This window comes from Tamandua tetradactyla, chromosome 7 (genome assembly GCF_023851605.1).
Source record: "Tamandua tetradactyla isolate mTamTet1 chromosome 7, mTamTet1.pri, whole genome shotgun sequence".
Classification (NCBI taxonomy): Eukaryota; Metazoa; Chordata; class Mammalia; order Pilosa; family Myrmecophagidae; genus Tamandua; species Tamandua tetradactyla.
In genome coordinates, this window is record NC_135333.1 from 24,276,987 (window position 1) to 24,302,563 (window position 25,577).

The 25,577-nt window shown below is 44.7% G+C and overlaps 1 protein-coding gene and 1 long non-coding RNA gene across 5 annotated transcripts in view; one reads left to right on the top strand and one right to left on the bottom strand.

Moving 5' to 3' along the window:
* Positions 1–8,666, top strand: part of ABTB3 (ankyrin repeat and BTB domain containing 3) — a 337,545-nt gene extending 328,879 nt beyond the window's left edge. For 2 of the 3 annotated variants that reach the window (XM_077168628.1, XM_077168629.1), the window contains 2 exons: positions 230–343; positions 6,554–8,666. In XM_077168628.1, the coding sequence (XP_077024743.1) occupies positions 230–343; positions 6,554–6,763 (324 nt within the window). In that variant the 3' untranslated portion in view covers positions 6,764–8,666. The remainder of the gene's footprint in view (positions 1–229; positions 344–6,553) is intronic. The other variant, XR_013179246.1, reaches the window with a different exon arrangement.
* Positions 1–25,577, bottom strand: part of LOC143690890 (uncharacterized) — a 51,444-nt gene that overhangs the window by 9,157 nt on the left and 16,710 nt on the right. The window contains exons 4-5 of one of the 2 annotated variants that reach the window (XR_013179249.1): positions 21,907–22,002; positions 10,141–15,642 (exon numbers count right to left, since the gene is read on the bottom strand). This is a non-coding gene — a long non-coding RNA (uncharacterized LOC143690890). Of the gene's footprint in view, positions 1–10,140; positions 15,643–21,906; positions 22,003–25,577 lie in introns of those variants that run through there. The other variant, XR_013179248.1, reaches the window with a different exon arrangement.

A 25,577-nucleotide genomic window follows, 5' to 3' on the forward strand; every position in this document is an offset into this window, starting at 1 on the left:
CCCTCACTCCTCCCCTTTCTTCCCCCACAATAGAGTTCTACCACTATGTTTTGTTCCTTTATTGTTACCTGTGTGCTTTAAAGTAACGTTACCTTTATTTCTAAGCCCTTCACTTGGCGACAGGATCTCTGGAGGAAGAGGATTTTTCTCACCACTGTCCTTCCTTGCATTTACTCCCTTGCCTTCCACCTCCCAGCCTCTAACAGGCTCTTTTTATGATTTTTTTTAGCTTCTGTCTGCCGCTAAATTTTTCCAGCTGGAGGCTCTGCAGCGACACTGTGAGATTATCTGTGCAAAAAGCATCAATACCGACAACTGTGTGGATATTTACAACCACGCAAAGGTAATAAATCCCCTTCTCCTTGTTCCGTGCACACGCCAGGCAAAGAAAGAGGGGGGGAGGCTCTCCCTGTGCCAACACACTGAGTCAGGGTACTGGGCCTGCTCAGGGGTGAGCCAGCCTGGGTTTCTCCCCCTCATCCCTCCCCTCCAGAATACAAGGAAAGCAGGAGCCCCGGAGTTTCAAAATGCAGAGTGTTCTAGGCCAGCACTGTTTAAACTCTCGATGTGCATCTAAATTACATTGCATTTGAGGTGGTTGAGATTTCCATATGTTAACTGTAAAAATGTTTCTATCTTCATATTTTCCTGAAATCAGGAAAATATTTCATAACATAGGTCGTTATTATAGCAATGTGGGTATTTGTGAGAACTTTCTGCTTGCTATTTTGAGAACATTCACAGATTTGACAGCTGATCAAATGGTATCTAAGTTAGTGTTTAATACTTAGAATTTAAGAACTTTGCTGTCTGAATATGTAGATTTTTCTCCTTGTTGCCTTAATTTCAAATTGGTTTCATAAAAGTTACTGCACAAACACAGGCTTTACAATGATTATATGGATACTTTATTTAAATATGCCTATGGTTAAGCTAACTAAGTCATCCATCGTTGGTGGTTCTAAGTATATTGTTTGTTTTCTTAAGTTAAAAAATAAAATAAAATAAAATAAATAAAAATAAAACTTGGAAAAAAAAAAACCAAGAACCAGCTAGAGGTTTGAGAAATGAAAAATAAAAATTTTAAAACTCAGTGACCAGGAATGGTAGCCCACGACAAACTCTGGGGCCTGTTCTGTAACTACTTATTGAAGAGTACTTTGAAAATTATAGTTTTTTTTCCTTTCTTTGCTTTGTATATATGTTATACAATAAAAAAGTTCAAAAATAAATAAATAAATCATATTGCAGACTCTGTTTCGGCAGGTCTGGCATGGGCCTGGGGTTCTGCTTTTGTAATAAGCTGCCGGGCAATGCTGCTGCTGCTGGTCTAAACCACTTTAAACAGGAAGGTTCTAGAATGATGGCTCTCAAAGAGTGGGCTCCAGCACAGCAGCAAGGAACTTGGAAATGTCATTTCTCAGGGTGCACCCCGGACCGAATGAATCACAAGTTGTCGGGATGTGTGGCTTCAGGAGCTCTCCCAGCAGTGTCTGAGGCTCACTCATGTGTAAGAACTTCCATCCTAGAACCGTGGTTCTCAGTCTGGCTGCACGGTAGAATGCCTGGGGGACTCACTTAAAATCCCTGTGTCTGGGACCTCTCGCAGACCATTAAATCAACCTCTGGGTGTGGAACCTGGGTGAAGACATGTTTCTAAAGCTTCCCAAATGTAGCCAAGGTGGAGAACAGGTTGTCAGCCCTGGAGGGGCTCCTTGGAGTCCACCTAGTCAGGCAAATTCAACACCTGCCTCCTTAGGAGAATCACCGTTTTGCCCCAGTCCCTGTAACTACCACTGTATCACTGCGCGGTGGAGCCCAGGAATCTGCATGTTTAATAAGCGCCCAGGGTGATGGCTGTGCCATCAGGCCGAAGGCCAGACTTCATGCTGCTTTTGGGGAATCATTTATTTCATCCAATTTATTTCACAAGTGGAGACACTGGGATGGAGAGCTAAAACAAATTGTCCGGGTGCCACTTCATTTTGCTCTTCTGTGCTGAGAATAAGGGGATTAACATATGATAGGATGAAACATGTCAAGACCGGGATTTAAATTTAAAACAAACAAAAAAACCTCTCGAGTGCTCACTGATGTTGTGACTAATGATAATCGTTTCTCATTGTGAAAAACCCAGTTCCATTTGAGATGTTATTTCCTGTCTGAAGCCAACATTCAATGACCCCTTTTACTAGGCAGGCACCTGTGCTATGAGGCCTTGCTGCACCCTCTTTTTTAACCCTCAGCACAGCCCTTTCAGGCAACAGTTATCATCCGATGTTCTGGATAAAGAAACTGAGACACAGAGAGGTAAAGTAACTTGCTTAAGATCACATGGGTAGTACTGAGATTTGAAGCCAGGTTTGTCTGACTGCAAAGCACAGATTCTTATCCTTGTGTTACCATCTGTTTGAAATATTTTCAGTAACTCTTAATGCCCACAAAGAGTTTCTGATTAACCCTCAGTAAAACAAAAAGTATCATCAGGCTAGTTCCTATACACAACAGGGTGTTAATTAAACAAGGATTTTACCAAACTGGTTTCTCAGGTCACAGTTTTTTTATTATTATTATTCTAGACTTATTTCTTTGCAGAATAGCATCCACCCAGGAAAAGACCCTGGCTAGTCTTGTGGTCCTCTGCCCAACCCCCCACCCCGGACACCTTCACCCAAACTGCACCGCGAGCCCATCCACGGGTGGCATCACCGTGGCCTGTCATCTTGGCAGCGAGGCCTGTGTTCCACCATCTCATTTTAATCGCTTCAGGCTCCTCGGCCTGCAGCTTCTGGTCTGCATCTCGTTATTTAATAATGCAGCCCAGTGCAGCGTGAGCCCAGCTGGGAATACGTTTGTGCTACAGGCTTGGAATGCGGATGGCAGAGAGCCTGTCTCTGTCATTTATGTAACTTTGCATCCAGGGCTTTGACTTTTACAGACAGCAGCCTCCGCCTCCTCTTCCAGGCCACACCCGACAGTATTCCCCACGGCAAATGTCTGCCCTTCATGTTATCCGCGTGGGAGCAGGGCTCTGCCACCATCCCCTGCCCTTTCTAGGCACGGCTTTCCCCTGTGCTATCCCCACTGCAGCACCTGCCAGTGATCACATCCCATGTGGATTCTGTTGCTGGCAGATTGTGCTGCAAATTGGGCCTCATTTAGTAAAAGAGACAAAAAAGAAACTTGGTTAGGAACCCCAGGAAATTCAGATGCAAGCAGCCACCTTCCAGATGTCAATAAAGACCTGGGCAACTTTACTTCTAGCTACATCTGAGCTTTGAGACAGCTGTGAGTTACTACACAGATGAGAAACCCATTTCTTATGTGTATGGCTTAGTTGTCTTTTTTTTCTCTAGCAAAGCTGTCCTGACTATTCAGTCATGAAAAAGAGGCCCTGGAGCTTCTAATGGCCCTTTCAGGGTGTCTGTCATCTTGAGGAAAAAGAACAAGCTGGTTCATCAAATTGAATCAAAGCTGATGCAGTAAGCTTAACAGTGCAGGAGGGTGGTGAGGATGCAGGTTTGGAAACCCGGGGACTCAGTCACTAGTTTTAATGGGGCACCTGCTATTGATCAGGTACTGAATTCGTCAGAAGACAGTAGGAAATTGCTAAGACATGGTCTCTGCCCTTGAACAAACTACAGTCTAGAATAGAGGTCAGCAAACCTTTTCTGTAATGGGCCAGACCAATATTTTCACCTTTGCAGGCCATATAGTCTCTTTTGTATAGGCAGTGTTCAATAAATAATACCAAATATTACAAATGTAAAGTATGTATTTTATTTGTCAGCTTACACCAACTGGGGTGATGGGGGCTCTCTCTGTGCCCACAGATTCAGAGATAGGCAACTCTGAGCCTCAGTTTCCCCACCTGTACAATGAGGCCTTGTACTCTGTGACTCCAAGAGTGGGGTCCGTGTCCCTTTTCCTCACTGCTGTAGCCCCAGGGCTTGGCAGAGCGGTTTGCTGAAAGAGTGAAAGCACTGCTGCAATGTCTCCCAGCTCCTCAATTCTAGACCTTTATGTGAACATAAGCCACCAGGTGAGAACCAACCTGCTCACTTGATAAATCTTACTAAGCCTCTCAGAGATCACAGAATTCCATTGCGAGTCTCCGTCTGAAATGACAGTGCAGAGAATGACACCTCCTAGTCCACCCTCCTCATTTTGCAGATTGGGAAACTGAGGCCCAGAGAAGTGATTTGGCTTGCACAAGACACAGATGGTTGATTCCTTGCCAAGTGAATCAGCACGTGGTATCAGTGAGTTCAAGGTTATGGGCTTGAACCTTTTTTAGGCCAGTTAGCTGAGCCACGTTCTGCATATAGAGTCACCTTCCCTTATCCCAACCTGGCCACCTGCTTTGCCCATGTGGGTCTTTGGATACAAGTTACAAGAAGGAGGCTAATCATTATGAATAGTTTACATGTATAATGATAGCTAACAATTATTGACTATAAATCATGTAGTGTCCCCATGTATTATCTCAGTTACTCCTATGACTCCTATGAGCCCATGAGGCAGACATTATCATCATCTCCATTTTATGGATAGGAAAACTGAGGCATAGAGAGATTAAATAACTTGCTTTACAGCAAATGTCTAGTAAGTGGTAAAATATGCAGTAAAAACCAAGGCAGATTCCAGATCGCCCTCCTTTAACTACCCTTCTATCCTGCTTCCCCTAAGTGTACAATAGATTTCAAAGTCCTGCCATAAATCATATTCTGTGGAATCCTCTCAACAGCTCCATGACACAGGTGTCATGGTTCCCATTTTGGAAAACAAAGAACCCAAAACCAGAGACCACTTGTCCCAGCCAGGGACAGGTCATCAGCATGGGGGTGAGCCCCAACTTGAATCCCTGCCTTCCAGCTCATTCCAACACAGCCATATTGACACAGCCTCATCACCGGTCAACATCTAAGAACGTAGATTGCATCTCTGGTTTAAAGGATGGACCATTAGGGAGTTCAGAAGGATAATTCAGCTTTCAAGGCACAGGCCTTCAAATCGAGGAGAAATTAACAGCCTTTGAACATCTTAGCTCCTTGTTACACAGAATTATAAGCTTTGAAAACTGTAGAGAGGTTCTGAAGACAGACAACAAACTCACATTTCCATGTTTGCTTCCACATCTCAAATGTAAATCCTTCCACCCCGCATGTTAGTGGGGTTAAATACTCTATCCTCTGATGAGTGATATCAGACTGGGGACAGTTCGACCTACTGATTAAGCATGCAGCCTTAAAGGCTTTAACCACCAATGTTAAATCCCACCATGGATGGGGCATGTGAATTTTTGAGACTTAGTCTCTGTGCCTCAGTTTCCTCAGCTGTTAAACAGGCTGGTAATTGTAGGAATGATGAAGGCTGAACGAGATGGTGCATGTGAAGTATGTACGTGGTACCTGGTGCATAAGAAGCTCTCAGCAAACATTCGCTATTAGTATCAATATTCCAAGAGTTAGCCATTTGTTTACACATTCCACAAGCATTCACTCAGGGCCTGCTCTCTGCTAAGCCCTCTGCTAGACCATAGGGGTGAAATGGTGAGCCAGATAGGCCAGTCCCTTCACCACTAGGTGTACTTTAACAAGGACAGTGTCTAAAGTTCTCAGCCCCAGCCCTGCTGATGGTTGGGGGCAGACGAGCTTTTGTGGTGAGGGCCGTCCTGTGCATTCTGGGATGTTTCCCAACATCTCTGGTCTCTACCCACTAGATGCCAGTAGCACACACCACCTTGCTGTTTGGACAACCGAAGATGTCCCCAGACATTGCCAAGTGTCCCCTAGGGACAAAATCCCTCCCAGTTAAGAATCGCAGCTCTAAATACAAAGGTGTGGGTAGGCTTTGCCCGCTCATCAGTGTCATGGGAACAAATGTGTTAATACTTGTGAATACCACAGCAATGCCGTGTAACAAAAACCACAAAACCTGGTGGCTTAAAACAGTGACCACTTATTTAGCCCATGAGTTTGTGGAATGTCTAGAAGTTTCTTCAGGTCTCAGCTGGGCTGGCTTCTGAGGTCAGCTGGCTGACCAGAGACAGAGAATCTTAGAAGGTTTGAAAGCTGGTGGCTTTGCTGATCCCGGCTAGACTCTATCACTTCTCCGAGCCTTCAGCTGGAGCAGCTGGGCTGACTCCCTGAATTCCATGTGGCATTTCACCCTCCAAGTAGACTAACAGGGGCAGGTTTTCATGGCTGTAGGGGGCAGAGGGGCAGAGTTCCTAGAGTGAGAACAGAAGCATACACAGCCTCTTGAGGCTAGCTCAGAACAAGCACCCCGCCACTTCTGGCATATTCTTTCGGGTCTGTGCAAGTCACAGGACCAGCCAGATTAAGGAGTGGAAAAATGGACCCCAGCTCCTGATGGGAAGAATTTCAAAGTCCCATGGCAAAGGGTGTGGAGACGGTGAAGGGTGGACTCGCAGAGCCATGTTAACAGTCAGTTTGCCAAATAAATAAATGTTTGCCATTATTACATCTGAAGGCAGTCAGGTGCAGTTCAGAAATGTAACCATCTCCCGCTTTCTCCCCATTTTCCATAGTTCCTTGGAGTCACAGAGCTCTCAGCCTATTGTGAAGGCTACTTTCTCAAAAACATGATGGTCCTCATCGAAAATGAAGCCTTCAAGCAGCTGCTGTATGACAAAAATGGTGAAGGGACGGGTCAGGATGTGCTCCAGGACTTGCAGAGGACGTTGGCGATCAGGATTCAGTCCATCCATCTGTCATCTTCCAAAGGTTCTGTTGTATGAAACGTCCAGGGCCAGGAATGCTTCCCAGGAACTTCGCAGCTCTCGGCTGCAATTGGCTTCACACAAACACATACCTACAAAAGTCCACCTGGCATCTGTTTTTGGCTGGGCCAAGGAGCTGCCTCTCTGGAATAAGCAAGTTCAGCTCCCATGCTTTCCTGTTGGAAACAAAGGACAGTCCACTGATCCACAGATCGCAGCTGGATCCAGAGCTTGAAAGTCAACCCATGGCAACCAAGCGAACATCCATGGAAAGCACCCCCTGGCCACTGAACACTCCTGGCTGGGGACCACTGTCAAATGGACACATGGAGAACTAAAGATTGCTTGGGTTCCAGGTTGTCAGTTGGAGAATGTAACTGTACCTGCCCTGAAGAATATAGCATTACGAGTTAAGAAACTTGAAAGCTGTAGCTCAGCAAGATTCAGCCCTGAAAGCAAATTGGTGAGACTGTTACCAATTATGAGGAAATAATTTGGCAACTTTTTAGGGGTGGGAACTTTTTAAAATGTTCATTTAAAAAACAAAAAACAGGGCAGCCTTGTAGTTTAAAATATATTTCTAAAAGCTTACTAGTTCATTTTCAACTGAATTGTGTTTAGGGATCTGTGTTTTGAGGTTACTTTTTTTCTTTTTTAAAAAACACTTAAGTAAACATGCATCTGACAAGATATTGCTGATACTCTGTACAAGGTGGGATAATCTTGCCTTAGTGATCACGGTTACACAAGAGAGGTGCACTGCCAATAATTAGCTCTGATTCAACAGTCAAAAACAGCCTGCATGCTAATCGTGGTTTGGGGGTTAGAATAAGACGACCCCACATAACAAAACATGCATTTGCATGGTCCCAAACCTGTGAGATGTTGTTTGTGCTCCATTTCCTTCCAAGATAAAAAATGTTCCATCGCTTCTTGCTAAAATTCCATTTGGTGAAACTAACATATCCATTTCTTTTCCTGGTTAAGAATGATTCTAGGATGCTTTTGCAGAAATTTGTTCATAGATGATGCTGAATATGGGGTTGGGGGGGGAAGCACGTCAGAGAGTTTACTATTAATCCCAGAGCTTTCTCTGTGTTCTCAGAAGATGTTAATAGTTTACTAGCCAGAGAGTATGACTATGTTAGATTATTTTTAAAGACTGAACATGTATGATAGGATGGGTTCTTTTCTGTATTCCGAGAGTGTACAGTATAGGGTTATCTATAATGAAAGTTTATATTGACAGGGTCCGGTTTGCTCTGCCATATATTATAAGCAAAAGAGATTGGTGAAGTGCCACAATATTCCAAATAATTTTTGAGTTGCTGCCTTTTCTCTTGTCCTTTAATTTTGAAATCTCGATACTTGGAGTAAAACCTAGGAGAATGACTTTTACCCTTTGGGATGGCACAGTTTCATGGATGAACTTATTTCCTAGCATGCCTCCGGGAAGTTGTGCCCAGATCCTAGATTTTAGAGGAACTGCTGTCCATCTGTCGCCCCAGCTCTCTGAGTCATTGTTCAGAACCAATGTCAAGTCCGTTACCTGCGTGTGACCCGTGAAATACCCAGACCACGTCTGTCTACAATACTAGCTCTTCCTTAATGCCGACACACGAGAGCTCTCCTCCCCTTGGTCATTTTCAAACCTCCCCAGACCCTACAATCAAAAATGAGGAAAAGAAAGAGAGGAGCCAGCAGAGGAGCCCATTCAAGTTAACAGAAAAGCGGCACAGGAGCCATCGCCAGCCCCTCCCCGTCCTCAGAGATGCTGCGTGGGATGTTTCCTTGACTTCTTTCCCTGTGAATGTCTAATGCTAGTTCAGGGCCTCGAGGCATGGCTTTGTATGGTGGCAACTCCCAGTGGAGCTTCTGTTATAGTTTGGTGTGCTTTCTCTGTCATTAAAAGAAATGATTTTCCCAAGCCACACGCATCGTTTGTATAGTACAAGTGAGATCTTTACCCCTGTGGTTCTAGCCTGAGGAGTTTGATCAGTTGAGAGCTTGCAAAACTGTGGCTCTGCAGAAAGAGCCAAAGGAAGGAAATAAAGGAAATGGATAAAAGGCGGGCGTCCAAGTTGGTCCTGGTGGACGATGGCTCTAGCTCCCCGAGTCGGTGCACACTTCTGGGTGGTGACCTTGGATTTGCTTCCCATTGGCCAAGGGAATCATAGGTGCCCCCATCTGGACTGTCTTTGAGTATATTATGGAATGTAACTATCTCACCTGCAGAGGGCGGAGTTCTGGCTGTCACTCATGGGCCTTGATGAGCATTTTGGTGGAGGAAGACATGTTATCTCAACCAGCATGGCTGGTTGCAGTATTCTGGGATGGTGGTTGGTAATGAAGGAGGGACAAGCCACTCTCCTCCTGGGTGTCCAACCAAGTACCCTGCTGGTGTCCTCTGATTCCTGACCCAGCCTGGGCTGAACCAAGCCTATGTGGAGATTGATATCCTGACTCATCCACACAGGCCTGCAGGAACCAGCCAGCCTAGGAGACCTGAGCCAGTGAGACCCAGTAAACAGCTGACATCACAACAGCTTCCCGAGAGTCACTGCTCACCCCCACTTAGCAATCAGGGTCTGTTGCTTCTTAAAGAAGCAATCAAGGGGCAGTGGCCAGAACTTTGAGTTAGTCCAGGAGAATAGAAAGTTGTTTTATTTTTGACTGTGCATCATGCATCACCCTTGTAAAGCCTCCAGGCGAGTAAGCCATTTGATTGTATTCCTTTTGGACGGATCAGGTGTATACAGGGGTTTGCCTTTTACTTGTCTGACAGTTGGCTGTATCATTCAGGCCTCAGCAAAGCCTGTCTGTCCAAAGGCCCCCTCGGGGTTTTGCCACTTAGCATCTGGGCCTGCCTGCCACAAGGCTTCCCTCCACCCCTTCCAACTGGAATGGAAACCGAGAGAAATATGTGCATGGAACCACCCAAACACCAGAGCCCCATCTTGGCTTCTGTGGCCCCCATATCACATTCACACCCATATATTTGGTCTTATATATACCATACCTGAACACGATCCCCTCTCTTCAAAAGAAGGGGAATCCTCCACCCAAAATGGAAATAAGGCCCAGGCAGAAACTGGAAGAAAATGAGTCCCACTTCAGGGCAGGGTTGGATGGAGGGCCTCTAAGAACTTCTCCCTGCTGATTCTGTAGTTCTGTTATTTTATTTAGGTATCTTTTTTTTTTTTCCTGTAAAACCCCAGGCAGAAAGTGTTATTCCGACTGGGTGTTGTTTTATCCAGTGTTGTCTTACCAAGGTTCATTTATTACACGGCATTCTATTACCCTCAGACTGTGTGTTCGGGCAGTGTGGATAAAGGGGTAAGGATCCAAGACAGCAAATCTCCTGTCTCACCAGTCCTTGGGTTCTCTATGCCTCCTTCAAAATTCAGCCAGAGGTTGCCCCCACCCCCACCCCATCACCTTGCATTGCCACCTTGAGTCACAGACGAATGGGTACAGGAGGCCCTTTCTGGCCCCTACAAGCTCACCCTCCAAGACTCGCAGGCCGCAACCAGGCTTCTCTGCTGAATGGTTCAGTTCACTGGGATATTTATTGAGCCCTTTCTATGCAGCACTGATAGCTGAGCATCGGACTCCAACATGGTCCTATAAACCTCTGCTTCCTGATCTGATTCAGCCACTAACTAGCTTTGAGACATTGGACAAGTTACTTACTCTATCTAGTTTTCATTTTCTTCTTTTGAAATATGGGGTTAAAATACAGTTAGCTGGTTAATAGGACTGTTGGGAGGATTACAGGTGATATTATGTATGGGTCCCACCCTCTCCGTAGCCGAGGAAACATCAAAGGCTGTACAGAGGGATGGAATTGGCAACTCGCACAAAGAAAGGAAGGTGAATGATGTTACTCCTGCCCATAGAACTTTCTACTGCAGCAATTGCTAATGGTTCGTGATTCACTAAGATTTTACTGCTTAGCACAGGGGATGCAGGGACATTCTCCAAAAGCTGAGCTCTTTCGCAATCTTAGTTCTTAGCACAGTGTCTCATACAAAGTTGGTGATCAAGAAATGTTTAAGTAAAAAGAAAGCCAAGTTCAACTGGATTTGCTTTCATTTATAAATACTATTAAATATTCAGCATTCCCTGAATATTAGAGCTGTGGACATCAGCTCTTCCAAACTGCTTGTCTACTCAGGAATGTGAACCTCACATTCGTGACTCACACAACATCACCTGCCCAAGGCCCCCAAAATGGCAGCCAGGGCAGCGTTCAGACCCTTGGGAGCCAATCCTTGGGGCTTATTGCACTAGGCACCATGCATGGCTCTTTGGACACAGGGAGAGTAAACCCCCAAGGGAAGTGTCAACTCCGGAAAAGTCTGGGATTGCCGTCCTCATCACGTCAGCGGCTAAGTCCATTCTGTCCTTTGCAGCCGCTTGAATGTGTGAGCACCCAACCGTCCACCCAGAAATCCCCCTGGCGAAGCTTCACACCACTTCCATTCTTCCCAGCCTGGCCAATGCCTTGAATAAAGCTGCGCATGCCTTTGGACAGGGCCATTGCAGAAGCTGGTATAAAGCCTATTTTTTCACCCTCTTTAAAAATAACCCGGCAGATTTTAAACTTCCTGCTTGGTAGGAAAAAAAAAATAGAACATATAATCAGCAGTCGTATTGCACTTTAGTTCCCTTCCTGATGAGGCAGTCAGATAACGAGTGCCCTGTGAAAGGACACATCTCCAAGTTTAGCTCCGAATGTGAAAAGACAAACTGTCTGCGTGAATAGGCAATTAAAAGAGATGCCCTGATGCCGCGGATACATTCTTTAGATTTTGATTTTCAGAGTTAACCTTCAGATGCTTCTGAATTTTAATGGCATCTCAAACCTCTGGGACAAAGAACTGCAAAGAAAGGAGGCCGAGGGGGTGATAGAGGGTGCTGGGCTGGAAATCAGAAGACCTTCTCTCTGGTTGTGTTTCAGCCATCAGCTTTTTGAGTGACCTTGGCCAAGTCCCTTCTCCATTCTGAACCTAAATGAGGGTCCTTCTGAGCTGATGTTCCATTCAGACCGGGACATGAAAAGCTTCCCTTACCATATTCATATATTATAACCTTCTGGAAACACCATCTAGAGTGATAGAACGTTCTGGATTGCATCCAGAAGGACTGAGAAAAGGGGCCTCAGTGTACTATGATGCCATCTGTGAAACAGGTTCCCAGCAGAAAACCAAATTAAAGCCTTAGAATAAGTCTCCAGGGAGATACTTTATTATGAGGCCTGCAGCTCACATAATCATGGCCGCACAACTCTCTCCATCTCCTTTTTTTTTTTTACTTTATAGTTTGAAATAATTGTAGATTCACAGCAAGTTGAAAAGATGGTACAGAGAGGCCCTGTGTGCCCTTCACCCCTCTTCCCCCAGTGGTGATACCTTATGTAACTGTAATAGTACAATATAAAAACTAGGACATTGGCATAGATACAAGGTGTGCACTTTGTTTTATGCCATTTTATCATCTACTTAGGGATGTGTAACCAGCATCTATTCCACCACCACAAATATCTCCCTCATGCTACCCCTGCATAGTCTGACACTGCCAACCCACTTCTTCCTCCAACATCCCTACCCCGGTAACTAGTAGTTTAGTAGTTTACCTGTTTACCATCTCTATAGCTTTGCTTTTCGAGAATGTTACATAAATGGAATCATACAGCAAGTGACCTTTTGAAATTGCCTTGCTTCACTCACCATATGCCCTTGAGATCCACCCGAGTTGTTATATGTACCTAGCATTCATTCTTTTTTATTGCTGAGTAGTATTCCATGGCATCCTATCTCCTTTTTAGACCAAATAAGCAAGCATGTCAAGAAGTGTGGCAGTAAGGCAGCTTGGCTCTGCCAACTCTCAGGTCCTAGCGCCCAGAAAAGAATGAGGTTTCCTGAGAGCTGAAGATGACCTCCTTGGCATGCAGCGTATCTCAAAGGAAGTGCCTTGCAGCGCTGAGGTGAGACTGCACCATGCTCATCCAGCCAGTCTGTGCTGACGATGGGCCCCTGAGGTCCCTTGCTCCCACCTGGGCTACATGATATGGCCTATAAATCTGCAATAAGGTCCTTCTGTGACTTACTGACTTTTCCAAATAACTCACTGATGGTGTAGGGCAATACTCCTCAAACTTTACTGCCTATATAAATCACTGGGGATCTTGTTAAAATGCAGATTCTGATTCAGTGGGACCCGGGTGAGGCTTGAGATTTAGCATTTCTAACAAGCTCCCAGGAGACGCTGATGCTGCTGGGACCACACTGAGGAGCAAGGCTGTAGCAGATGGAGGTCAGAAATTCATCTCCAACACTTGCTGCTGCCAGACCAAACTATGACTTTTGTCCTGTCTCATGGCCTTTCCAGAATCTCAACTTTACGGGTTATTATGAACCTTTCTTTCTGACCTCAGACCCTGAAGACGTCTTAGAAATGCACCTGAGAAAATCGCTTGAAATAATTCTACTTTCCTAAGCAGAGGGTTCAAACAGTTTGGGTTAATCTTATGGAAGCACGCATAACTTCATTCTCACGCTCACTTTTTCCCACTCCACCCTTGGTCTCCATTTATTTCACAAGTATTTATTGGTGGCCTAATATGCATAAGGGACCCACCTCTCTTCTACGACATTAGGCACCTCTCCCTTGTGGGGCTGGCAGCAGAAACTTCTTGTTTAAGACTGTTTCATTAGTCTAAAACTAATTCTACACTCACAGAGGCCCCCCGGGGGTGGTAGAGACACCCAGGAGGATAAAGAAGAGAAGAATCAAAGGCAGCTGTCCCTTCCATGTTCATTTCAAAACACTTTGATACTGGGGAGGGAGAAGTAGACTGTCCACCAGGTGACCTTGAGGTTGTCAGGTGCGTGCTATGGGAAATGAGTACATGGGGAAGAAGAGAAAGTGGCAAGATTTATCCATAATTACCCACCTTTTTTCTTTTCCTTGTCAAAGAAATAATTATTTTCAGCAGGTCAAAGGAATCACTCTCATACACTAAATATTGGGTTTGGAGAGATTTGGGCAGAAAGGATAGCTATTGTTTTCTTTTTACTATTATTGAAAAAGTAATAAGAAAGTACATTAAGTCTGTTTTTCTAGAAATTCCTTGGATCAGAGAATGAATCCCTGCCCCGAAAAATGCGAGGCCATCAGTGGGCCAGTGAGTTTAATATAAGTCAGCTATGCAACGTGGTTGCTGAGTTATTTTAGCTATGGGTTACATTAATAGAAGCATGATGGCTAGAGTGAGGGAGGTGATGGTTCTTCTTTCTGCCTGACTGGAGAGATCCAAGCTGGAGTTCTGCATTCAGTTCAGGGCCTAAATGCTTCAGGGTTCCTAGCAGCGAGCCCCTCTGGCTAATTTAAGAAGAAAGGGTAGATTTTTTTCAAAGATATTTTAAATTAGTACAATTTTTGAGAAGGCTAGAGAAACCATTAAAAGCAATGCTTTCCGGAATAACTTACATACCATGTAAGAGCTGATCTGATGAGGTCACTGGAGCCACCAAATACTTCAGTGGCAGAAATTAATAATGGCATTTCTACAGGTACCAGGGACCTGACTCCAACTGCTTCTGCCACCAACACCAATGCCATTTCTGGGCTGGGAACTCAACCTATCCCCAAAGCTCCATGCCTCTGCCTTCACTCGCACTAGCAAAGTAGAAGCTCTCATTTCCTTCTGCTGTTCACTTCAGAGTCAGTCTCATTTGAGTGCATCCAACTGGCATAACCCAGGTCACATGACTGTGTCTTCACTGCAGAGGAGGCTGGGAATCTCAGGTCTTCTCCATTAGGGAGACAGGACATATATTTGCAATATCTGCAAATGTAGAAAGATGAGGGGTAACCATGAATGTGACAAGTGTCCCCTACACTTAATGAAGGGCACAGGGAAACTGCAGCCTCATCAGGAAGTGAAAAAACAGCCAACGGAACTGGGTATTTGGCAGGTAGAAAAGACGATTTGGGCAACCATTGCAGTTGTCTTCAAATAGCAGAAAAGCTTTCATGGATAAGAGGGATTGGCCTTGTTCTTATGGCCACAGGGTTAGAGCTGTTGCAATGATGGACTCTTCAAGGATCCCATTTTCACCTAAATATAAATAAGAACCTTTAAATGTCAGAGCAAAGCCTTCCAAAGATGGGATAAGCTGTCCCAGGGGGTGGTGAGTTCCCCATCACAAGGAGCATTCAAGAAAATGCTGGGCAACCACTTGATATGGATGCAGGCAATAAAAGGGGACAGAATTTAAAGGTCCTTTACAACACAGGGATTTTGTCATTATTAGTTCTATCCTTCTATTATTACCCATCTATTTAGCCTCAGAAAACGCTATCCATCTTGATATAGCTTATGTAGAATTTGTAATAACCTCTCGGCCTTCATTTTCTGCCAGTGCTGCGTTTTATAAAAGCCTGCCACCCTATTTATCCTCATCAAGTTAGTAAGGCAGCAGATCAATTCATTATTCTCACTTATCTAATACAGAGGAAGAGAAATGGTCCACAAAACCTCACCAGCTGGGAGGAGAGCACATAGCTAGAAGCAATTCAGTCACTGAAAACTGGAAATTCTTTTTAAAAGAGGAAAAAAAATAATGGGATTTCAGTGAAGTGATCAAGTTAGGAAAGTACAATGAAATCCAGGTATGTGAAACTGTACATACCACCTCATACATTACACACTTTTAAAAGCGGATTCAGCCAAGGAAAAACCACGCCTTGTGCATCGGTTTGGCCACAAATGCCTTGTGAGTGAGTTCTGCCGCCACCCTCGGTCTTCCCACATCACGATAGGAATATCACCTTATTACCACAGCAGGTAAAGGTGAGTCTCTCCTTCAGCAACGATGGAAAGGGGGACTCTGTCAAAATGCAGAAGGCCATGTTCATCCAGGGATGTGCAATCAGGGTGAAGCAAGAGGAAAGCTAGGGTGGGTTAGTGTCTTGGAGCTGCCCACCTCCAATTTTATCATTGATTAGTTAAATCCACCTCCCCGCAGCCTTGGGTCCCCAAAGGCAAGCAGGAGCTCTGTAGCCACCAAACCTGGGGCAGCCCAATAACTGCACTCACGTATGAAGAGTCATGCTTCAGGTTCCAGTTTGATTCATGGCACCCTCTTGACAGCCCCACTCCTTAGAGCTCTCCAGGGACCCCCTGATTTTGTTCGTTTCCAGCTCTGAGCAATCAGGTAGGGAACTGTACTATGTGACTGTCAGCCCATTGTCACATTTCGTCCCAAAGCCTTTGGAAACCGTGTCTGTATATTATACCTCTACGTGCTTCATCAGAGATGCTCTGGTGGGGTTGAAGCATCATGGACTTCCGTTACACGAAAGAGCGGTGTGCCTTCCACTCCTGTATATTTTGTGCTCCTCATTTATTATTATTATTTGAAAAGTTGTGGCAGAACAATTACGCATAAAATACAGATTCCCATATACGGCCCCATTATCCACACCTTGCGTTGGTGTGCTACATTTGTTATAATCAATGAAAGCACATTTTTGGAAGTGCACTATTGACTGTAGTTTGTGGTTAGCTTAGGGTTCACTGTTTGTGTAGTACAGTCCCATCGATTTTTTTTTTAATTTTTATTGTATCACCACATACACAACCTAGCATTTCCGTTTTCAACTGCATTCAGATACATATTTCAGTGTTGTTAGTTGCGCTCACAGTGTTGTGCTCCCATCACCTCCGTCCATTACCAGAACATTTCCATCATTCCAAATAGGAACCCGGGATATTTCAAGCTTTAACTCCCATTCCCTACCCCTGGCACCCTATATTCTAGATTCTGACTCTATGAGATTATTATTCTATGTGTTTCAAATCAGTGAGATCATACAATATTTGTCCCTTTGCGTCTGGCTTATTTCACACAACATGTTGTCCTCAAGGGTCATCCGCGTGTCGCATGTATCAGCACTTCGTTCCTTTTTACAGCTGACTAATATTCCATTGTATGTTTACATGGAATATTATTGTGTTTCTCTTTTATATCTTTGTACAGATAATAGCATGAAAGGACAGGGTCAGTTTCAAAAGATTATTTTCTGACAGATAAATGCCTGCCACCATTCAATCCTATAATCGGGTAGTACATGCCCACCCGGGTAGCACGGCCCATATCGTGTCCATGAAGATGAAAACAGGCGAAATCCAGTATTGTTCCGACTTGGGCTTTATAAGGAGAACTAACATTTATTACGTTTTTATCATATAGCAGACACCGTACTAAGTGGTTTATATACATTACTGCAATCCTCACAATAAATCCTATATGGTAAGTAATTTTACTCCCATTTTACAGACAGGAAAAGGAGGCATAGATAGCACCGTGAAAAGTTAGGAAGTGGCAGAGCGAGACTGTGAACCTGAGTCTGCCTGACTCGGAAGCCCTTCCTCTTCTCCATGCCTCTTCGTTTATCACCCTCCTCTGAAGGGATAGGGGAGAGAACGTCACTGCTGCCCATTGCTTCCAAGAAGAAGAGGTCATTCTGATAAGTATTCGGAGGAGGAGGAAAGACCCTTCCGGGCTACGCAAATGTCAATCACTTATGACTGGGATGAGTTATTCTGACATAGCCAACTCCCTCTGGGGATAGTTTTCTGTTGTGAATTTTGTTTGGGGGAACAAAGTGTGTTGCATGTGGAAAGGTTCAATTCAAGGCAACCAATATGAAATGGGCCTTGTCACTGGGGACACAGAGGTAGGGAAGACAGGGTCCCTTGAGGGGTCCCCTGATGCACGGTCACAGCCTGAGATGGAGTTGCTGCCAGGCCAACGCCAGGAGCAAGTTGAGGTGGCAGGAGGTAGGCAGATGCCCACTGAGGACCACCCCACCCAGGACCTCGCCAGGCCCCTTTCGGCAGAGGAGTCTTAGCTTATCAACGGGCAGGGTCAGGCTCACAGTCAATCAGGAGATCAGACTGCTTTGTTCTGAGCCTGACTCTGATTTTTGGCTTTTACTAGAGACGGATTCCACGGTCCTGAGTCCTAGGACTTGTTGGGAAATACAGAAAGCAATGGAGAAAGTTCCGGAAAGGCTGGTTGCATCCCAAACAGCAAACTAGATACAGAGCACTGCTTGCCCACGGCCACAGACCTGAGCGGCCTTTCCCTGACCTCCCCTCCTCATCCTCTCTCTCTCTGCAGGGCGATGGGGGGCAGAGCCCAGCTGTAATACAAAGCTGGCTTTTATTCCTCTTTCCAGACACCGGAAACAATCTGAATTTGGGAGATTGGGCTCTTGTTAGAGATGAGAAAGACTTCAAAGACTCAACTGCTTCTTAGAGCTTCTGAAATGAGAAAGGCCCCCGCCAAGTCTCCAAACGAAAGCTGTCTTTGTTCCCTTCAAGGATGAAGGAGCGTGGGGCAGCCCTTTTCTACAGAGCAGAAACCAGACTTATTTTGACTTCTAGGCCAAGGACAAGAGATTCATTTGTTTTCATTCCTGAGACTGCTAGAAAAACAAAATCTGCTTCTACCCGCAACCTTTCAACAGCTACCAAGAATTAAATTTTAAAAAATCTTCAAGCTTGCATACAAAATCACGGTTGTAGGTTTTTGTTGCTTTTTCTTTTTAAGTGGGCCATTTTGAGCTGCAAAATGTTTTCTACCATCCCCTATACATACAACATCTTCATCTTCAAGACATTTTTATTCTGGCCAGCAAGAGTATGAGGGCAGATTGAAAAAGCCCAGTATGCACGGGTTTTTATCAGTCAAACTAGGAAATAAGTAAATAGCTCCGATGTTGAGGCAGCAGCACATCAGGAAATTGAACAACTTATCTTTGGAGTTCTGGCCTCAGGGCTAAGCAGGGAGAAGGGGTCCTCAAAGTGCTAGCTCTTAGAAATGCCAGCCCTGAGTTAGAAGCTTCTGGTCTTTTGTTTCAGCCTTATGGTGTGGGGTCATTGTGCCAGGTTGTTTTAAGGAGAGCAATGGCTCATTTAGGTAGGATGCAGCAAAAACTGAGGATTTTTATCATTGGGTAAAATGCTTTCATTGTCCAATAGGGACGTAACAGTCCAGTGCTGCTCCTTCTGCTGCTTCTGCCTGGGACGAGGGAAATAGCATAATGTGAACTCATGCACTGGCACAGGAACCAGGAGTGCTGGCCCCTTACCTCACTCATGCTTGCTGTGGTTCACTAATTTGGCCAAGTTAGATTAATTTCCCTACCCTACCATGCCTTCCCCATCTGTGTAAGCAGTTGTAGCTTTTTCCAAAATAAGTGCTCTCCTCCCTTCTCAGAGTGGGGTCCATGGACAGTAGCAGTGGCATCATTGGGGGTTGTTGGAAATGCAGGATCTCAGCAGCATTGGAATCCGCATTTTAACTAGAGACCTGGGTGACTCCAAAGCACGCGGCTCTGTTCTCCAAGCCACCGTGGCCAGACTAGGCAGCTCTGCCCCACTCTCTAAGGATACTTCAAAACCTTCCTGAAAAGGCAGCTATATATATGGTCAGAACGTGGGGAGGGGCTGGAAAAAGGAAGATCTCTAAAATATTTTATTTCTTCACCTCATTTTAAGACCTCCATGTTCTCAGAGACATTTTCTGATAGTCTTTGTGCTTCCTTCTACTACCAGTCATTTATCTCCTGACTAAAGGTGCAGGTGTTTTTTAAGTCCTTTGTGGATGCCTGTTAAATTACCCTACCCATTGGATGGCTTTTCTCCTGCTGTCTTTCAGCAGCGGGGCATGATGGAAAAAACTTCAGAACATTCTATATGCCAGCACTCTCCCAGCCACCTGTTTCTGCTGACAGCTTTATGAATTACCTTCTTTACCTAAGCAATAGACGAAAATCATCCCATTTTGGGAAAGATGACACAAAAAGTTAAGGGCTTTTTATAAAGCTATACACACACACACACACTCATGTGCCTAAGGTTTAACAAAACTAGCTTGTGTCCACAGTGGGACAGACAGACAGACCACTAAAGAGGAGGGAGACAAGGAGGAGATTAAGGGAAAGGAAAATTAAAAGGCTTGAATAGTACACCTGGGGTGGCTGGGGGTGGCGGAATCTCAGACAGAAGCATCTTCCTTAGAAATGCTCTTTGAGAGTACAAATGTAATAACACGGAACTGTGATTTTAACAAAGCACCCCAAGCTCCTAAGATTTCAGCCTTTATATTGTGTCCTGGTATCCCTATTAATGAGACAGGACCTTCATAGTGGCACACACAAAAAAAAAGATCCTTTTCATCCATCCAAAAAGATTGTCCACAATGCAGTATATATAAGGAAAAGTGACCGATTCAATTATCCAGATAATTCAAGATGAACTCACCCCACCGCTGCACCCCGCTTCCCCATCACCACTATACACAATCCATCCTCACAGCCATTGCCAAAAATACCTGACAAGGGGAAGCTAACCACATCATACGGGCTCGATTTAGCAAATTGCTGGCGCTGTGACTCCCTCGACTTACTCTATGATGGAGGTTTTCAACTAAGAGGGATTTTTGCCCCCCACGAGACATTGGGCAATGTCTGCAATTATTTGTGGTTGTCACAATCGGAGAAGAGGCACTGCGGTCCAGGGGGTAGAGGCCAGGGACGGTGCTCAACATCGCCCGGTGCACAGGACAGTGCCTCACGACAAAGACTTCTCCCGCCCTGCGCCGTCGGGACGTCACGGTGGCCGGAACACACCAGCTGCCCTGTCCACGGCGTCGGAGGAGCTTTCAGTAAAGAGCAGGGTCCATCTCTGCGAGCACATGCCAGAGACAAACTAACTGTCCCTCAGCAGCCCTGCATGTTGTGAGCAATATTAGAATATGACCTTTAATAGCTCTTGATACAAAAGAGGTTTTTATGGATTGTCAGTAAAGTCATTTTTGTATGCTTTTGAGCTCCATCCTCTTCTCTCAGAATGACATAGCCAGAGTTGAACTTAAGGAGAGCTCGAGTAAGTGACTCAGAGTAGGTAGTTCATAAATTCCTTTGGGGCGTGTGCGTGCGCGTGTGTGTGTGTGTGTAAGTGTCACTTCTTGTAACGCTGGCAGTCAGCCAGACTCCAGAGATGCTGAGTCTTCTCTGGGTAGGTCAGTTAGCCTTGCTATGCCTTTGTTTATCATCTAAAAAGTGGAGTTAAGAGCAGCACTTAGCTCGTGGGGAAGTACTGAAATTTAGATGCTGTAGGTCCTTTGAACAGTACCTGGCATGTGGATCCTATTTGTCAAACACTAGTTATGTGCCCGACAACTTGCTTTCAATAGCTCCTATAATTCCCACAACTCTATGGGGTAAGTAGTTATTATCCCCCTTTTACACGTGAGAAAACAGGCTTGGAAAAGGGAAGTAACTTACCCAGGTCACACAGCCAGTGGTCACACAGCAAGGCTGGGACTTCAAGGCAGGTCTGCGGAGCAGGCAGCAGTGGTTCTCGGAGCAAGTCCCAGGATGCATTACCATCCCTTTGAATAGGGATTTGCACACCCATGTTCACAGCGGCATTATTCACAATCACCAAAAGATGGAAGCATCCCAAGTGTCCATCAACAGATGAACGGATAAATAAAATGTGATATATACCTCCAGTGGAATATTATTCAGCCAAGAAATGAAAAGGAAAGAAGTTCTGATTCATGCGACAACATGAATAAGTCCTGAAGCCATCGTGTTGAGCGAAATAAGCCAGACACAAAAAAGACAAATATTGTATGACCTCACTGATATGAAAGCATTAGAATACGCAAATTCATAGAACTGGAATCTGGAATATAGGTCACCAGGGCCCGGGATGGGAAAAGGGAATGGGGAGTTAACCCTTAGTGGGTACAGTTTCTGTTTGGGGTGATGGAAAAGTTTTGGCAATGGCTGTTGGTGATGGTAGCACAACATTGTTAATGTAACTAACGCCACTGAATTATATGTCTGAATATGGTTAAAAAGGGAAATTCTAGGTTGCATTCATGTTACTAGAATAAAAATTAAATTAAAAAAATAGCAAATGCACAGAACTACCCTACGCTAGACTTAATAGATCAGAAACTCAGTGGAGAGAGGGGAAGAGGGAAGCAATCTGTGTTTTAACAAGCCCTCCTTCTGACTGTGGGGCACACCAGAGTTTGAGAATCGCTGCTGTACAAATACCCACTTACATTTTGAAGGGGAACAACTTTCTCTGCATCTCAGGACATGGGTGGGATTTTGAGGCAGAGTCATTATAAAACCTTCAAAATAATGGCATCAGTTATCTAGAAGAAGAGAAACAAACACATTTTGGTCTGATGAATTCAGATGGTTTGCAAAATATTGTGCAGTTTATAAGCACTTAAATTTCAGATCATACTTTAAGATTGGGAATGTTCATTAATTTGTTTACTTATTCTTCACTTATTCCCTTAATTACCTATTGAATAATAAATACTTATTGAAACTGGCCAATCCCTAACATGAGTATGGAGGGGAACACAAAAGCAAAAAATAAGAAACAAAAACACCATTCCTGCTTTACAGTCCTTACATAAACTGAACAATTCTTTTATCGGGTTGAGAAGCTCTGTTCTAGGTTAATGGGTTCGAGTCTCCAGTCACTGCTCAGCCCAGCGGCACTGAAGGAACTGAAATCACAGTCGGCACTTCCTCCCCACGGTTTCCTGGATCTCAGGTTGGAGGGAGAAGAGGGAAAGACAACATAAACAGTTTCTACCCTGAGCTCAGGTTGCTCCGCGCCCAGAGGCACTTCTGACCGCACTTTGCCTCATTGACACTGGAATCCGTGGGTTCACCCCACTTAGGAAGCCCAGGAGGGGGCGCTCTTTTAAACACTCAGGAGCTCTGCCATGGCTCAGAGGACAGGGCCCGTTCATTTTAAATATTTGTATGTAACAAGTCAATATTTCTAACCCCAAATAATGGAATGTAATATACTTGTAGCACTTACACTATAACTGCAAGATTTTAAAAATTCATATATGAATTCACAGTGCCCTATACGTAGGGCTGCCCAGCAAGGGGACACACCTTAGAAGCATACAGTGAAAGTTTCCTCTTCTTCAGTCCTGTCAGTGTGTCTCTGTAACTATAAATATAAACCTACTGGGAAATAATATGAAAAGATGTCAATTTACAGCTCTTTGGGGCTATGTCATGAAGGGCAGAAAAAGTTCAGAGGCTGAAAAAAATAGTTAAAACATAAATACTATATGCTGGGACATATAGTTGATACATGGGGGGAGACCCATTGATATGTTTTATAGGGACCCTTTATTGCTGTCATCCCCATTTTACAGATAGGGAAACTAAAACGGAGAGAAACTAAGTGACTTGCTTAGAGTCACACACCTGAGAAGAGGTAGACTCAGGATTCACACTAAGGAAACTTGATTCCAGAAGCCACACCCTTCATCGCTGTGATGTACAGCCTCTAAAAAGGAGAGGGCAGGTTCGGGAATGTATACGTTCAGTGAAATAAGCCAGACAGAAAAGGCAAATATTATGTGACCTCATGATACAAAATAATTAGAATTAGCAAACTCATAGATTCAGGATCTAGACTAAAGGTTTACTACCAGGGAATGGGTGGAAGTAGGAAATGGGGAACTAATGCTTACGTTACACAGAGTTTCTATTTGGGTTGATCATAAAGTTTTGGTAATGGATGGTGGTGATGGCAGCACCACACTGTGAATGTAATTAATAGCACACTGCATTATACATTTGGATGTGATTAAAAGGGAAATTTTAGGTTGCATATATGTTACCAGAATAAAATTTAAACAAAACAGTATAGTACTATACAACACCAACGGTGAACTCCATTGAAAACAATGGACTATAATTAATAGTACAATTATAAAAATGTTCTTTTGTGTATTGTAATAAATATACACACTATTGCAAGGGTGGTATATGGGAACTTTGTATTTTATGCATGATTTTTCTGTAAAACTGCAACTTCTCTAATAAAAAAATTGCATCAAAAATTCCTTTTAAATAAAAGATTAATACTTAAAACATTGGTGAGGGTATGTGTGCAATTGTTGACCATCACAAGAGTTGGCGCAATGTAATGCCAAGAGTACAGGTGGTGGAGTCCAACAGATCTGAGTTTAAATCCTGCCTCTGACCCATATTAGCTGTGCGGACTTGGGCTTCCCAGGTCCTCCAAAGCCATTTCCTGGGCTGCAGCATGGGCAGGATGGCGCCCACCTCCCCACTGAGAACTAGCCCAGGACCTACAAGCTTGCCTAACTCGACCCCCTCCCTCCTCAGATGACATAACTGAGGCTCAGAGAGAGGAAGGGGCTGCTGAGAGCTCCACAGTGAGCTGGCGGCAGACTCCTGACACCCAGCCGGGATCCTTTGCACACCCTCTGCTCTCAGCCAATTCACCACCTGGGCCCCTCCGTCCCCCTAACAAGCCCCTTCTCAAATCGCCCATTCCAGGGCTCCAGATAGGCTTCTGCTCACCTGCAACGCCATGCTGTCCTGCTCGGTGGCCTGTGCCAAACTCAGTGAAGTGGGAACCAGCAATTGGAGAAGCCGCAGAACAAAACAAGTGGGAAAAGACATTCAAGGTCCAGGCATAATCCTGACATCCACTAGATGGAGTCACACGTCTGTATTCAGGGAATCCCAAATTTTTTCCCGGGAAGAGCATACAAGGGGCTCACAAGTGAGAAATTGAGTTCACTCATTCACTCACTCATTCATTCAATAAATATTTACTGATCACCTACTCTTTGCTAGGCATGAGGCTGCAACAATGAACAACACTAACACTAATTACAATCTGATAACTTCTCTGCTTTATAATCTGATAACTTCTCTGCTTTCATAATAAATCTCATGGCCATGCAACAACCACCGTGTCCCATTCATTCCATTCTCAGCAACGGTCCAGAGACGTCATACTTCCATTTTTTCCTGAAACATTTATTTGGCATGCATGCTCTGCCAAGTCCTGGGAATACTAAGGGGGATAAGACACAGTCCAGTGGAGGGAACAAGCATGACGAGTGGCCATTCAGTCTGACCTGTGTGATGACTGATGCATGCCAGAGCCTGGCTGGACGAGCCCAGAAATCATGCTTCAGGATCCTTTGAAATAGAATCAAATCTTTTCTCCTTAGGCATCATGAAAGAAGAGATTAAAAATTTGCCCCACCCAGGTGTCCTTCACTTCTTGTAAACAATTTGGTCCATTTCTCTGTCCTCTAGAAAATCTCCGCTGATGCCACCTAGTTTGGGTTTGAGGTGGCAGGAATGTGACTGATTTCATTAGATCTGGGGCTTTGGTAAGAACCTTCACTTTTCTCTGGATACCCATTTCTGCCTTCCCTTCCAAAAGAGGCTGCATGGATGTGGAGGGAACCGCAGAGGACTAAATGGGAAACCTAGGTTCTGACCCCTATATTGACACTTAGATGATATGTGGTGTTGTATCAGTTCCTTCCTTTTCCTGGGCCTCAGTTTTCCCATTTGTGGCAGATTAAACATGGCCACAATTGCTTTACTGATCTTCCCATCAGGAGATGGAGTCTTTCCTCTTGTCCCTCTCCATCCCACCACATACTTCTAGTCCAAGACACCATCAACTCTTTCTAGATTCCTGAAAGAGCCTCCTAACAGCTCTTCCCACTTGTGCTCTGCCCACCTTTCATGCTTCCTACACGCAGGAGTCTGAGTGATCTAATAACACAAGTCATAGCACATCGAAGATGTAAGTCCTGCACCTTCCTTACCGCGCCCTGCAAGATCCTGCCCCATCGGGCTTCCCATCACCTCTCTGGCCTCCTCTCTAGACACTTCCCTCCTTGTTCATACT